Below are 14,118 nucleotides of genomic sequence, written 5' to 3'. Positions count from 1 at the left end.
AACTAAAATATTAGCATATAAACATTATTTCAAGATTTTTTAATGCTTCAGTAACCCAGTTAATTCTTTATAGTCATGAAACTAACAAATAACTGTACATTATAGAATTCAACTTAGAAATAAAGCAAGTACAATAACTACAATAAGGCAAATAAAGTGAAAACAGGCAAAGAGAACATACTGTTACTCCTGGACAGCTTTGTGTTACCTTTTTCCTCTCCTTTTCTAATGCTCTCCATTGTTCATAGCATTCTTCTAGACGAACATGAAGTTCACTGGCTGGTCCACTACGGGTTTTAATTGGTCTTTGAAATCCAAAAGTTGGTACGAAACCAGAAAAGGAATTATCACCATACATCATATCATTAAAATAAGGGTATAAATGGCTTAAGTCATCATAAGAAAACAAATCATAGGAATCCAACAGTGGAACAACTGAATGGCCAAATGGGTGAGTAGCTCTTAGGGGAAACCCATTTGAACCAAGTTGTTGAAAACCCTGATTATGCCTTAAGTCTCCCATCATATAATTATTAGAAAAGCATGATGCCTGTGTGCGACCCACACGGCTATTCATATTGCTATCTCCACTTCCTTGTCTGTGGCTATTAAAATGACCCTGTGACTCCAGCAGATCTTGATACGTGTTTTGAGATAAGCCATCTAAATGCTTTGGACCTTCCTCAGGATCATAATGTCCACTCTGGGGCTTGGCTTGAAAATTATGTTTGTTTACATTTTCAATGATCCCATACTGCTGAGCTGAGTAGCTATCACAAAATCCATTTGGCTGCTTTATTTTTTTATCAGTAACCGATTCAAAGAGATTTTCTTCTCCAGTTTTTGTCAGTCCTTCCATATGATTGACAGATTGGATTCTTTCTGCACCATTGTAACTGAGATCAAAACTGGAAAATGCTGAGGGATTTTCTTGGCAATATTTCTGAAATAAATTGCTATTTGGGGTTAAATTTGTGGATGATAGTTGGGGGAAATCTGAAGAATGGTTAGAACCCTTTGAAGCTGCGTTTAAATGACTATTTAATTTCATCAAGTTACCTTGATTTCGATAAGGAATAGGAGTGTTGTTTTTTGTTTGAACATTCATCCATGTTGGTCTGTTTAAGTTGATACCTCCTGAAGATGCTGCTGAGTTTGATAATAAATTCACTGATTTAAAATACTCAGAATTTGGGGGATCAGGTTTAGCAAACTGTTGCTTTTCTGTGACATTTGCAAAATCATTATTAGTTGGACAAGCTGTGTGAGGTTTTAGTACATATTCTGGTTTTAAGCCAAAATCGGCAGCAAATGCTGCTTCTTTTGCAAACTGTTTTTCTGTCAGGTGTGGTGTAGTTTTTGGAAATGTGAAATTCTGTTGGTCAGGTATTGTCTCCTCCATTTTTTTCTGATTTGCTGGTTTAACCTGAAATAACTTTGTGTACGTGTCTGCTTCTACATTTGGTGTTTCAGGTGTATTGCTATTGGCTAATTTTTTACTATCTTGGACACTAAAATTTGAACACTTATTAAGTTTAGCCTTATTAGGATGAGCATATTCTGGGTATCTACAATAATCTGCATTTTCATTATATCTGTTAAATTGGGAAAGAAACATCTCTGCTCTTTTTTGCTGTAATGGTGCTTCAAGACCTTTAGCACATATTTTTTCTCTTCCATAAGGGTAAGTATCAACAACTGATTCTTTCATGATATCAGACAGACCAGTCTGTGGTGTAAAACAGTTTTTGATAAATGGATATTCCTGGAATGTTGTCTTAGCTGTATCATTTGTCTGGATATTGTAACAGTTAGAATGATCACTTCGTGATGGGTACATCCATTGTTCTTCAAGGTCTAAACCAGTAAATCCATGATAAAGTTCATCTATTTTTTGTTGTGGTGTGAGATTGCTATTATGCAGATACTGCTTCTCCACTGCTGACACAGATTCACCACTATAAAAAGCTTGCTGAGAGATGGCTGTATCTATTGGCCTTTTGGTTTCTGTTAAGAGGTCATGGTGATCTGCAAATCTGCTTGTGTTCATTGGCCAAACTGACTTTAAGTTGGAGGAGCAGGTCCTAGAACAAGTAAATATACTTAATTACAACTTAGGTTTTAAAGATTCCTCAATGGAGAAGATAGGAAATGTTTTCAAAAACATTTATCTTGTCCCACACCTCACCATTCTCAAGTCTTTTCTAACCCTGCTTTATAAACTACCATTACCTCCAAATAATTCTGTATCATACAAATGTGCTATATGCTATATAAATACAGCAATGTGTGACATAACATTTCAGTCAATGACAGACCAAATATATGCATGCAACAGTGTTCCCCTAAGATTATAATGGGGCTGAAAAATTCCTAATGCCTGGTGATGTCATATCATTGTCACAACAAATGCATTATTCAAACGTTTGTGGTGCTACCTGTAAACAAACTAGTTGGGCTGGAAGTCATAAAAATATAGTATACAACAATTATGTACAATATGTAATACTTGATAACAAATGACTGTTACTGGTTATGTTTTTCCTATCATTAAAATGTGCTGCTTCTACTTATTAAAAAGTTTACTATAAAAAATGTACCATGTGGCCGGTGCCGTGGCTCAATAGGCTAATCCTCCACCTAGCGACGCTGGCACACCGGGTTCTAGTCCCGGTTGGGGCACCGGATTCTGTCCCGGTTGCCCCTCTTCCAGGCCAGCTCTCTGCTGTGGCCTGGGAAGGCAGTGGAGGATGGCCCAAGTGCTTGGGCCCTGCACCCGCAAGGGAGACCAGGAGAAGCACCTGGCTCCTGCCTTCAGATCAGCGTGGTGCGCCAGCCGCAGCGCGCCAGCCGTGGTGGCCTGGTGGCCATTGGAGGGTGAACCAACGGCAAAAGGAAGACCTTTCTCTCTGTCTCTCTCTCTCACTATCCACTCTGCCTGTCAAAAAAAAAAAAAAAAAAAAAAAAAAAAAAAAAAAAAGTACCATGTTACAATGGCAGCAACCTCATACATCTTGTGACCATATCTCTTGATTGTGTTAAGGGCCATGTCAAGTGATTGGCATGTACCACCTATGTTTGTAAGTATGTACACTCTGATATTTAAATGATGACAAAAAAACCCACATTTTTCAGAATGTGTCCCTGCTGTTAAATAATGCATGACCATGTTTGTTTTAATCTTAAAATGTCTTGGGGCCAGGGCTGTGGCGTAGCAGGTAAAGCTGCTGCCTGCAGTGCCAGCATCCCATATGGCTGCTGGTTCAAGTCCTGGTTGCTCCACTTCCTATCCAGCTCTCCGCTATGGCCTGGGAAAGCAGTGGAAGATGGCCCAACTCCTTGGGCCCCTGCACCTGCATGGAAGACCCTGAAGAAGCTCCTGACTCCTGGCTTTGGATTGGCACAGTTCCGGCCATTGTGGCCAACTGGGGAGTGAACCAGTGGATGGAAGACTGCTCTTTCTCTATGTCTCTCCTCTCTGGTGTGTAACTCTTTCATATAAATAAAAAAAAAATCTTTTTTTAAAATGTCTTTACTCGGAGGCTGGCACTGTGGTGTAGTAGGCTGAGCCACTGCCTGCAGCACCAGCATCCCATGTGGGCACCGGTTCAAGTCTGGGCTGCTTCTCTTCCAGTCCAGCTCTGGGCTTATGGCCTGGGAAAGTAGTGGAAGATGGCTCAGTGGAAGACGTTGTTAATTCTAAGTTGCAACTGCTTGGGCCCCTGCACCTGTGTGAGAGACCCAGAAGAAGCTCCTGGCTCCTGGCTCCAGGTCAGCTCAGCTCCAGCCCTTGTGGCCATTTGGGGTGTGAACCAGAGGACAGAAGACCTTTCTCTCTCTCCCTCTCTCTGTGACTTTATCAAATAAATAAAATTAAAAAAAAAAAAGTCTTCACTGCACTTTTCAAAGAGGCATTAATTAAAGCCTAAGGCTAATGACTTCATGACCTTAGATGAATTTTTCATAGTAAGCAGAAAATAAGCTTTTCCTTTGATTAGGTTATTATGTCATATAAAAGCTTTGTTGACCATAAATTTTTAATGAAAAAATATCTTTTGCTTAAACTGTTTTTGAAATTAAAATATTTATTTGATTACATATATGCTGTATATTTACCTATTCATGAAATATGGATTCCACACCCAAGTAAATCAGTTAAAATATATTTAAAAACTTCTATACGTACTTCTGCACAGCATTAGTACACATCACTTTTATTCCTTAGGACCCATGTACAAAAGGCCCTTGGGATTTGTATTCTTTAAGCCAAAGTTTAGCTCATGAACTTAAGGGAAATAGCTTGGAATTATGCAAGAATAATTTTTCAAATAAAAGTTCTTAAGCAAATAAAACCTTAGACTGAATTTTCAGTTCTATGGCAAGTACTTCAGAAAAACAAGGCTCTTAGACATAATTTGAACTAAGAACGTCTGTGAGAAGATACACTATTAAAGTTAATAAAACAAGATAACCTGCAATGTGTGGCTTTAAAAGATTATGCACTATAAAACTGATATAACCTACTAACCCTTCAGCAAAATATGGCTGTGATTTATCTTGTTCTTCCAAAATGTTGGACACAAGTCCATATAAGTCTGTTTCACTGCCATAGTCATTTCTTTCAGTTTGCATCCTAAAAATAAATGTCACATGTAAGCTTTGTGGATACTAAAACACAACATATTGATCCAGACTTACTTTACCATTATTTTTCTACATAATATTTGGACTATCTACACCATCATTTCAAATAAAGAGAGGGCAGGACATTTTCCACTTAGGCAAGGTGTGTATACTGCATAAATATTTCTCCTTCATTTCAAATCCTGTGTCTAGTTTACAATGTGTGCTTACCTCTCCACAACACATAATCTTCATTTTCGGTGACCAACATATAAATCTCTGACCTATGATGTCACAGACATTCTTGGTACCATAGCTGGTCCAGAAATTGTGTCTGGTCCTATTATATATCATTCCATCAACTCTTGCTTAGTTTCTACATTTGTGATTTGGAAACTATATGAACAGTTCTATTTTTGTGAATTTTTATTATAAGTATTGGATGAAAAAGTGAAATGTGACATGGTAATCCTAGATACCAAAGTAATTTTTTAGTTGTTCCTTAAATATAACACATTTGAAGCCTATCGCCAAATCCTTGCCAAAGCAGTGACTAGTTGAAGTTCCATATACCTGAAATTCCACCTAGTGACCAAATTATCTAATTAATGTATAACATAAAAACAAGCATATGGAAAATTGGTACCTTTTATTTAATGTGTTTTTTGGGTAATTTCTTCCTAGAAGTAATGTTGTTATTCTAAATTGTAACTGCTTGTTCTTTGATATTTTATTTCTAGCATTTCAAAACGTTGGGATACTTTAGAAATAACTTATATTTGCATAACACTTACATATGTAATTGATCTTCAAAAATCATAGGATTAAGTATTAATAATCATTCAGTTATTATCTATTGAATGGATGAATGGCAATTTGTGAAAAACTTGTATTTTGCAGAGGTATATGACAAACTATTTACTGGCTGAACAAACTGTCTGCCAATAAGACTAATTTTTTTCTATTATATCATCTCATAAAGATTCAATATAAAAGTTTTTCTTTTTCTGTACAACAATATATTAGTATTTATCTAGAAAAATACTCAATGTAATATATATCAAATTGTTAATAGTTGTTACCAGAAGGTGGGGAGGTGGAATGAAGGTGAACTTTCACTTTTCTTGACACTTCTCTCCACAAAGTTTTAATTTTTCAGTAATACATATCAACTTATAAAATAGTTTTGTATTACATAGTCTACTAAAATGATTACTTTAGAGAATTTTCTAAAGGTTTTGAATTTTTAACTTTTTAAAATTAACTGGATTAAACAAATAACTTTATTTTCTAGTTATACTAAAGATGCATCAGCCCCTATCAACAGCTGCTTAATATATATAATTAAACATAGAAGGCACTCCTTTGGCTTCTCTTTGCAATAGGCTCCCATTGTGTCCTATACCTCTTTTGTAACCCTCACTGTTCTTGCAGTGCCTGGAGTGTCACTGCAAGTCATGTTATCCACACCATCATCATCATAACTGAAAGATCATCAAGGCAGGTATACTATTTGCCATGTTAATTCTAGTATTCCCAGTAGCAGAGCACCTGACACAGAACAGGCCTTTATTTGTGGAATTGAATACAAAAATAATTTAAAATCTCTTATGTTTGATAAAACTGTTGTTTATATATAAAGGGAAAAAGTTACTGAAAATTAGAATTGTATAAGGAAGTAGATTTAACAATTGTAATGTTTTATCTTCAGAAGGAGGAACTCAGGGTTCACTAAAGGTTATCTCCAATGAATTTATAAAATAATAAACTAAAAATTATTTACAACTAAATTGCCCAGTTTAGGCTTTCCTGAAAGTTTGACAAACATAAAGTTAAAATGCTACAACATTAAAATGCTGACCCAGGAAAAAGACAGCTAATATACCTCTGTTGCTATGTAATGAAATTTAAAAACACTTCATTTAGCCTGAGAAATCTAATTAATTTACCTGTTCTTTACATTGATCTGAGAATTAGAAGATTGCTTAATATCATCTCCATAAGTAGACCACGGTGCATAGAAAAGTGAAGAATCTACAGAATTTGAATATTCTGTTGAAGAAAGTGGAGTGTAGGTCTGCCTTAGGTCTACATTGTCTTCACTCTGAAATTTTTAAGAAATGTTTGCATATCAGAGACATCAAAACCCACCATAGCAAGCACAAGCAACATATAAAGCAAATGACTGTGGTTGTGTTGCAATCTTTACAAAAATAGGCACTGGGGAGTTCAAGCCCCTTGTTGCTGTCTCCCGATGGAAAACACCTAAAATTACTGTTTTAATTTTTTTTAACAGATGAGTATTCTGTGGATATTACTAGTGATATCCTAAATAAATGTTATACAAAACTGAGACTGAATGCTCCCAATTTGTGAAAAAAAATTGTATAGAACTTAACAATTTTCAAAGAAATCCCACATACATAATTGTATTCAGTCAACCTGTGACATGGGTATTATTTCTCTCTTTTTTTAAAAAAAAATTTATTTATTTATTTATTTGAAAATCTGAGTTACACAGAGAGAAGGAGAGGCAGAGGCAGAGAGAGAAAGAGAGAGAGAGGTCTTCCATCTGCTGGTTCACTCCCCAGTTGGCCACAACGGCCGGAGCTGTGCCAATCCAAAGCCAGGAGTCAGGAGCTTCTTCAGGGTCTTCCATGCAGGTGCAGGGGCCCAAGGAGTTGGGCCATCTTCCACTGCTTTCCCAGGCCATAGCGGAGAACTGGATCGGAAGTGGAGCAGCTGGGACTCAAACCGGTGCCATATGGGATGCTAGCACTGCAGGTGGTGGCTTTACCCACTACACCACAGCGCCAGCCCCAAGGGTATTATCCTTTTGAAAATAAGGGGACTGGGTCCAACATTGAGGCACAATAAGTAAAACCCCTTCCTGTAACACCAGCATTCCATATGAGGGCAGGTTTGTGTCCTGGTTGCTCTACTTCCCAACCAGTTCCCTGCTAATGACCTTGGAAAAGCCCAAGTGTTTGAACCCTTGCCACCCACGTGGGAGCCCTGGAAGAAGCTCCTGGTTTCTTGGCTTCTGCCTGGCCCAACCCAACCATTGTGGCTATCTGGGGAGTGAACCAGATGGAAGATTCTCTCTTTCTCTTACTTTCAAATAAAATAAATCTTTGACAAAAAACAAAACACAATGGAACTGAGGCTACACATTGCTCAGCCATGAGACAAAATTAAAACAGGTCATCTTACTCCTAGTTGCAGGCCTTTTTTATCTTTATTTTCATCCTAGTTTCTATTAAGAGATTTTATAAAAATGAAATTATATATACAAGGTTATGATTTCTTCAGAAACTTTAAAGATATGACTATAATTAGAAGAAAAGTACAAACTCCTTTTCTTTTTTGGGTGAATATTTCTACAATGAACTTTGAGTACACAAGACAAAAAATATTGGATTTTAAGATTTTAATGAATTATTTAAAACCCTGACTCCAAAAGAGATTGAGATGCAATGAAAACTAAAAAAAAAAGTTAGCAAACAAGAAAAGACTAAATTAATTTAGATATTGTTTAATCTAAAAAATGCTTTTTTTAAGGAAGTCTACAGATATATTCACAATTCTTCACCCTCCAAAAAAATAAGGAATTATTAAAACCTGAGATATTAAAATAACTAAATATCCAGACATAAACACAATGGTAGAAGTACTTTTTATACTTACAAAAACAGGAAAGATATAATTCTGACTAAAAATACTTTCTAATTCCTTCTATTCTATTAATCAAAATTTGTATCAGAGGGGCCATTCTTGTGGCACAATGGGTTAAGACACCACTTGCAACACTGGCATCTCATATCCAAGTGCAGACTGGATTCCTGGCTGCTCTGCTTCTGATCCAGCTTCCTGCCTATGTGCCTGGGAAGACAGCAGAAGACAGTCCGAGCACTTGGGCCCCCTGCTGCCCATGTGGTAGACCTGGATGGAGTTCCTAGCTCCTGGCATCAACCTGGTCCACACCTGGCTGGTATGGCCATTTGGGGAGTGAACCAGCAGATGGAAGATGTCTCTCTCCCTCTCTCTCTAAAATAAATAAATTATTAAAAATAAAACATATGAGAAAAGACAGTTATTAAAAATATTTCTAAAGTTTTGTTTTTCACAGACAACATGATCATTGAAAAACAACATATTAAATGTACAACACTGAGTTTATACTGCATCAATAAAATATGAAAATAAAGAAATACCTTCCAATTCCCCATCTCTAAGATCTCAAAATATTTTTACATCCATTTGTTTCAATTCTGGTTACTATTTAAAACCTACACATTATACTTTTTCTGTTTATAGCTTATATTCTGATAACTGTTCTCAAGTTGGGGACACTGAAGCATGGAAGGGATTTTGCTGAGAATGCCACTAAATTTCTTTTGGGAACACCTTTTACAATGGCTGCTGCTGCTGCTGCTGCTGCTGCTGCTTCTTCTTCTTCTTCTTCTTCTTCTTCTTTTTTTTTTTTTTTTTTGACAGGCAGAGTGGACAGTGAGAGAGAGAGACAGAGAGAAAGGTCTTCCTTTTTCCATTGGTTCATCCCCTAGTGACCGCTGCAGCTGGCACGCTGCAGCTGGCGCACCGTTCTGATCCAAAGCCAGGAGCCAGGTGATTCTGGTCTCCCATGTGGGTGTAGGGCCCAAGCACTTGGGTCATCCTTCACTGCACTCCCGGGCCACAGCAGAGAGCTGGACTGGAAGAGGAGCAACTGAGACAGAACCGGCGCCCTGACCGGGACTAGAACCCGGGTTGCTGGCGCCGCAGGTGGATTAGCCTATTGAGCTGTGGCACTGGCCACAATGGCTTTTTTTTTTCTTTTTAAAAGATTTATTTATTTATTTGAAAGTCAGTTACACAGAGAGAGGAGAGGCAGAGAAAGAGAGAGAGATCTTCATGGGCTACTACAGCTGGAGCTGCGCTGATCCAAAGCCAGGAGCCAGGAGCCTCCTCCCGGTCTCCCACACAGCTGCACAGGCCCGAGGACTTGGGCCATCTTCTACTGCTTTCCCAGGTCACAGCAGAGAGCTGGATCGGAAGTGGAGCAGCTGGGACTTAAGCCAGTGCCCATATGGGAATCAGGCAGTGGCTATACCCACTATACCACAGCGCCAGGTCCTATAATGGTGTTTATCTTCAAAGCTTTTCATAATTTTATTCCTTTACTTCTGAAGTTTTCAACAAAGGTCTATCTTAACTCCTTTTGGAGTGTAAAGTGTCCAAAGAAATACAAACAATTGTTTATTTTTTTGAAATGGTTGCTTCAACAAAAGAATTTCTAAATTATGTATTAACAAATATGATAAGCTGTGTTTGAAACTAGATATATTTTGGAAGTATTCCTTCAAATGCTTTTAAACATAAATTCACAAATAGGGGTGGGCAAGTATCCTAGTGGTTAGGACGCCAGTTAAGACGCCCGTGTCTTATGTCAGACTGAATTTAAACTCTCCCTCTGGTTAATGCACATCCTGGGAGGCAGTGGTGCTGGCTCAAGTAATTGGGTTCCTGAAACCCACATGGGAGACCTGAATGTAGTTTCTGGCTTCTATTTTCTGTCCCAGTTGGTTGCAAGTACAGACATCTGGGGAGTGAACCGGTGGATGGGAACTGTCTCTCTGCCTCTCTAATAATAAAGAAAGAAAAATTTAAAACTAAAAATAAAGTTAGTTTTGAATATTAGAAAAATCACATCTTTTTAAAGGATTGATTTAAGGAGCCAGAGCTGTGGCATAGCAGGTAAAGCTGATGCCTGTGGCACCGGCATCCCATATGGATGCTGGTTTGATTGCCAGCTGCTCCACTTCTGATCCGGCTCCCTGCTAATGTGCCTGCGAAGCAGTTGGAGAAGGCCCTAGTGCTTGGGCCCCTGGAAGAAGCTCCTGGCTCCTGGCTTTAGACCCACCCAGCTCCAGAAGATGCAATCATTTGGGGAATGAACCAGCAGATGGAAGATCTGTCTGTCTCTTCCTCTCTGCCTTTCAAATAAATAAATAAAAAAAATTTTTTTTTAACAGGCAGAGTGGACAGTGAGAGAGAGAGACAGAGAGAAAGGTCTTCCTTTGCCGTTGGTTCACCCTCCAATGGCCGCTGCGGCCGGCGCACTGCAGCCGGTGCACCGCACTGATCTGATGGCAGGAGCCAGGAGCCAGGTGCTTTTCCTGGTCTCCCATGGGGTGCAGGGCCCAAGCACCTGGGCCATCCTCCACTGCACTCCCTGGCCACAGCAGAGAGCTGGCCTGGAAGAGGGGCAACCGGGACAGAATCCAGCTCCCCAACCGGGACTAGAACCAGGTGTGCTGGCGCCGCTAGGCGGAGGATTAGCCTAGTGAGCCGTGGCGCCAGCCTAAATAAATAAATAAATCTTTAAAAAAATGAGGTATTGATTTAATGTTTGTATTAAGTATAATATATAAATATATAATACACAATATATTTATATATAACATATATAGATATATTTAATAAATATATTAAATCCATATTATAAAGCAATATGGATTTAAATGTATTTGAAATATCTGAATTCTTTTCAGTTAAACATTTATGGAAGCCTAGAAGTATGCAAATATTTGGAGTTGGTTTATTAATTAATTTTTTTAAAGATTTATTTATTTATTTGAAAGGCAGAGTTAGAGAGTGAGAGGCAAAGGCAGAGAGAGAGAGAGGTCTTCTATCCACTGGCTTACTCCCCAAATGGCTGGGACAACTGGAGCAAAGCCAATCCGAAGCCAGGAACCAGGAGCTTCTTCCAGGTTTCCCATGTGGGTGAAGGGACCCAAGCACTTAGGCCATCCTCCACTGCTTTTCCAGGCCATAGCAGAGAGCTGGATCTGAAGAGGAACAGCTGGGACTCAAACCGGCACCCATATGAGATGCAAGCCCCACAGGTGGCAGTCTAACTTGATACGCCAACAGCACCAGCCCTGTGTACATATTAATTAAGCTAACTACAAAATATATAATTTATCTGTTTGATATACTGCAAACAATTAGCTGAAATTAAATTTGGGTAAATTTTAGTGAGATGTAAACATTATAGAGAGCAGTAGAACTCTGGCCTTGGATATGACAACATATGGGTTTTAGTGGGCTTTGTCATTTAAGGTACAAATCAAGCCCCTGATCCTCAGTTTCCCAATCTATACAATGGGTATAATAGAATACAAAGTTGGAGTGTGAATTAAGTAATTTATTTCTATATATTGTTATAATTCAAAGTATAACAATAGCAATATTGATGTCCTGGTTAAATAATTTCAAATTAAAATGACATTACCCTAACCCTAATTTGATTAACAAAACTAAATGTCTGGAGTCGGCGCGGTGCTGTAGCTGGTAAAGCAGCCTGCAGTGTTGGCATGCCATATGGGTGCCAGTTTGCGTCCCTGCTGCCCCACTTCCGATCCAGCTCTCTGCTGTGGGCTGAGAAAGCAGTGGAAGATGCCCAAGTCCTTGGGCCCCTACAACTGCGTGGGAGACCAGGAGGAGGCTCTTGGCTCCTGACTTCCCACCAGCGCAGCTCCTGCCGTTGCAGTGGATGAAGATCTTTCTCTGTCTTTCCTTCTCTCTGTGTAACTCTTTCAAATAAATAAGTCTTTTTTTTTTTTTTTTTTTTTTTTTTTTTTTTTTGACAGGCAGAGTGGACAGTGAGAGAGAGAGAGAGAAAGGTCTTCCTTTGCCGTTGGTTCACCCTCCAGTGGCCGCCGCCGCCGGCGCACCGCGCTGATCCGAAGTCAGGAGTCAGGTGCTTCTCCTGGTCTCCCATGGGGTGCAGGGCCCAAGCACTTGGGCCATCCTCCACTGCACTCCCGGGCCACAGCAGAGAGCTGGCCTGGAAGAGGGGCAACCGGGACAGAATCCGGCGCCCCAACCGGGACTAGAACCCGGTGTGCCAGCGCCGCAAGGCGGAGGATTAGCCTAGTGAGCCGCCGGCCATAAATAAATCTTAAAAAAAAAAAAAAAAAAAAAAAAAAAGTCTTAGGTGAGCTAAATGGTAGTAAGTAATTAAAGACATTGTTAATGCCAGAGAATAAAGGAATAAAGAAAACAGTTCGGGCCGACGCTGTGGTGCAGCGGGTTAACGCCCTGGCCTGAAGCGCCGGCATCCCATATGGGCGCCAGTTCGAGTCCCAGCTGCTCCTCTTCCGATCCAGCTCTCTGCTGCGGCCTGGGAAAGCAGTAGAAGATGGCCCAAGTCCTTGGGCCCCTGCACCCGTGTGGGAGACCAGGAAGAAACTCCTGGCTTCGGATCGGTGCAGCTCCAGCTGTTGCAGCCATCTGGGGAGTGAACCAACAGATGGAAGACCTTTCTCTCTCTGCCTCTCCTTCTCTCTCTGTGTAACTCTGACTTTCAAATAAATAAATCTTGAAAGAAAACAGTTCATTCTTAAATCACCAAAAGTATGTTCGTGCGGACATACAAAAAATGTCTGCGGGAAAGTCAACTTCTGGGTCTTGCTAACGGGAAGTTTCCGGGGCCGGCGTGGTGGCGCAGCGGGCTAAGACGCTGCCTGCGACACCGGCGTCCCATCTGACACGCGGCTGCTCCATTTCCCACCCAGCTCCCCGCTAAGAAGCCTGGGAGAGCAGCAGAAGATGGCCAAGCACCCACATAGGAGACCCGGATGAAGCGCCTGGTCCAGCGCGCCACCTAGCGGACATTTGGGAAGTGAACCAACGGATGAACGATTCTCTCTCTCATTCTGCCTTTCAAATAAACACGTCTTTTAAAAAAAGGAACCGTCTGCCATTTCTGGCATGGGCTGTGTTGAGGACAGGCTGGTCGCAAGAATCAGGAAGCAACGACTTCCCCAGCGTTCCGAGTACGGGCGCGGCCCGGGGCTCCCGGGGCCCCCCAGGGGCCGCCCGAGGGGAGCGGGGCTGGCGCACGGACCTGCGGTTTGTAGCAGTCGTAGAAGGAGGCGGAGCCCGTGAGCAGCACGCTGTTAAAGACGTCGGTTAGCCGGCTGCTGCTGTCGGCGCTCAGGTTCCAGCAGCGACTCGCACCTCCCCGGAACGCCACCTTGGGCTGCACGGAACAGGGGCGGGAGACGCGAGGGTCGCCGCCGGGCCCCGCCGCCGCGCCCGCGGCCGCCCCCCGCCCGGCCTCCTCCTCAAAACCCGCGTCGGGGGACGCGCCCGCCCCCGCGGACCCCAACCGTCCCCACCCGTCACCTCAGGTCCCTCCCTCAGGCCTGCGGGGAGCCGGGGCGGGCGGGTCTCCCCGCCTCTCACCTCCATGGGGCTCCCCAGCCCCTCCTGGACGAGGTGCAGCTCCTGGGGTAGGGGGCTGAGGGGGGGCGTCGAGGCCCGGCTCCCTCGACCCGCGCCCCGCCGCTGCCGCCGCCGCCCCGGGCGCTGCCTGGAGCCGGTCTGAGGGTGGGGGGCCCGCAGCGGGGAGGGAGACCCAGGGGAGAGGCCGTTACATAGCCGCCCGCAGGCTCGCGACCAGCACGCGACCGGGGTGCCGGCCGCTTC

At 41.8% G+C, this 14,118-nt stretch overlaps 1 protein-coding gene across 1 annotated transcript in view; it reads right to left on the bottom strand.

Annotated features, from left to right (window-relative positions):
- Window positions 1–14,118, bottom strand: part of MEIOC (meiosis specific with coiled-coil domain) — a 27,038-nt gene extending 12,920 nt beyond the window's left edge. The window contains exons 1-5 of the mRNA XM_008271633.4: window positions 13,876–14,118; window positions 13,535–13,669; window positions 6,573–6,727; window positions 4,529–4,633; window positions 209–2,084 (exon numbers count right to left, since the gene is read on the bottom strand). Coding sequence (XP_008269855.2) covers window positions 209–2,084; window positions 4,529–4,633; window positions 6,573–6,727; window positions 13,535–13,669; window positions 13,876–13,881 — 2,277 coding nt within the window. The 5' untranslated portion in view covers window positions 13,882–14,118. The remainder of the gene's footprint in view (window positions 1–208; window positions 2,085–4,528; window positions 4,634–6,572; window positions 6,728–13,534; window positions 13,670–13,875) is intronic.

This window comes from Oryctolagus cuniculus, chromosome 17 (assembly GCF_964237555.1).
Source record: "Oryctolagus cuniculus chromosome 17, mOryCun1.1, whole genome shotgun sequence".
Classification (NCBI taxonomy): domain Eukaryota; kingdom Metazoa; phylum Chordata; class Mammalia; order Lagomorpha; family Leporidae; genus Oryctolagus; species Oryctolagus cuniculus.
Note: the sequence above shows the minus strand (reverse complement) of the source record. Positions and strands in the feature narration are given on the sequence as shown.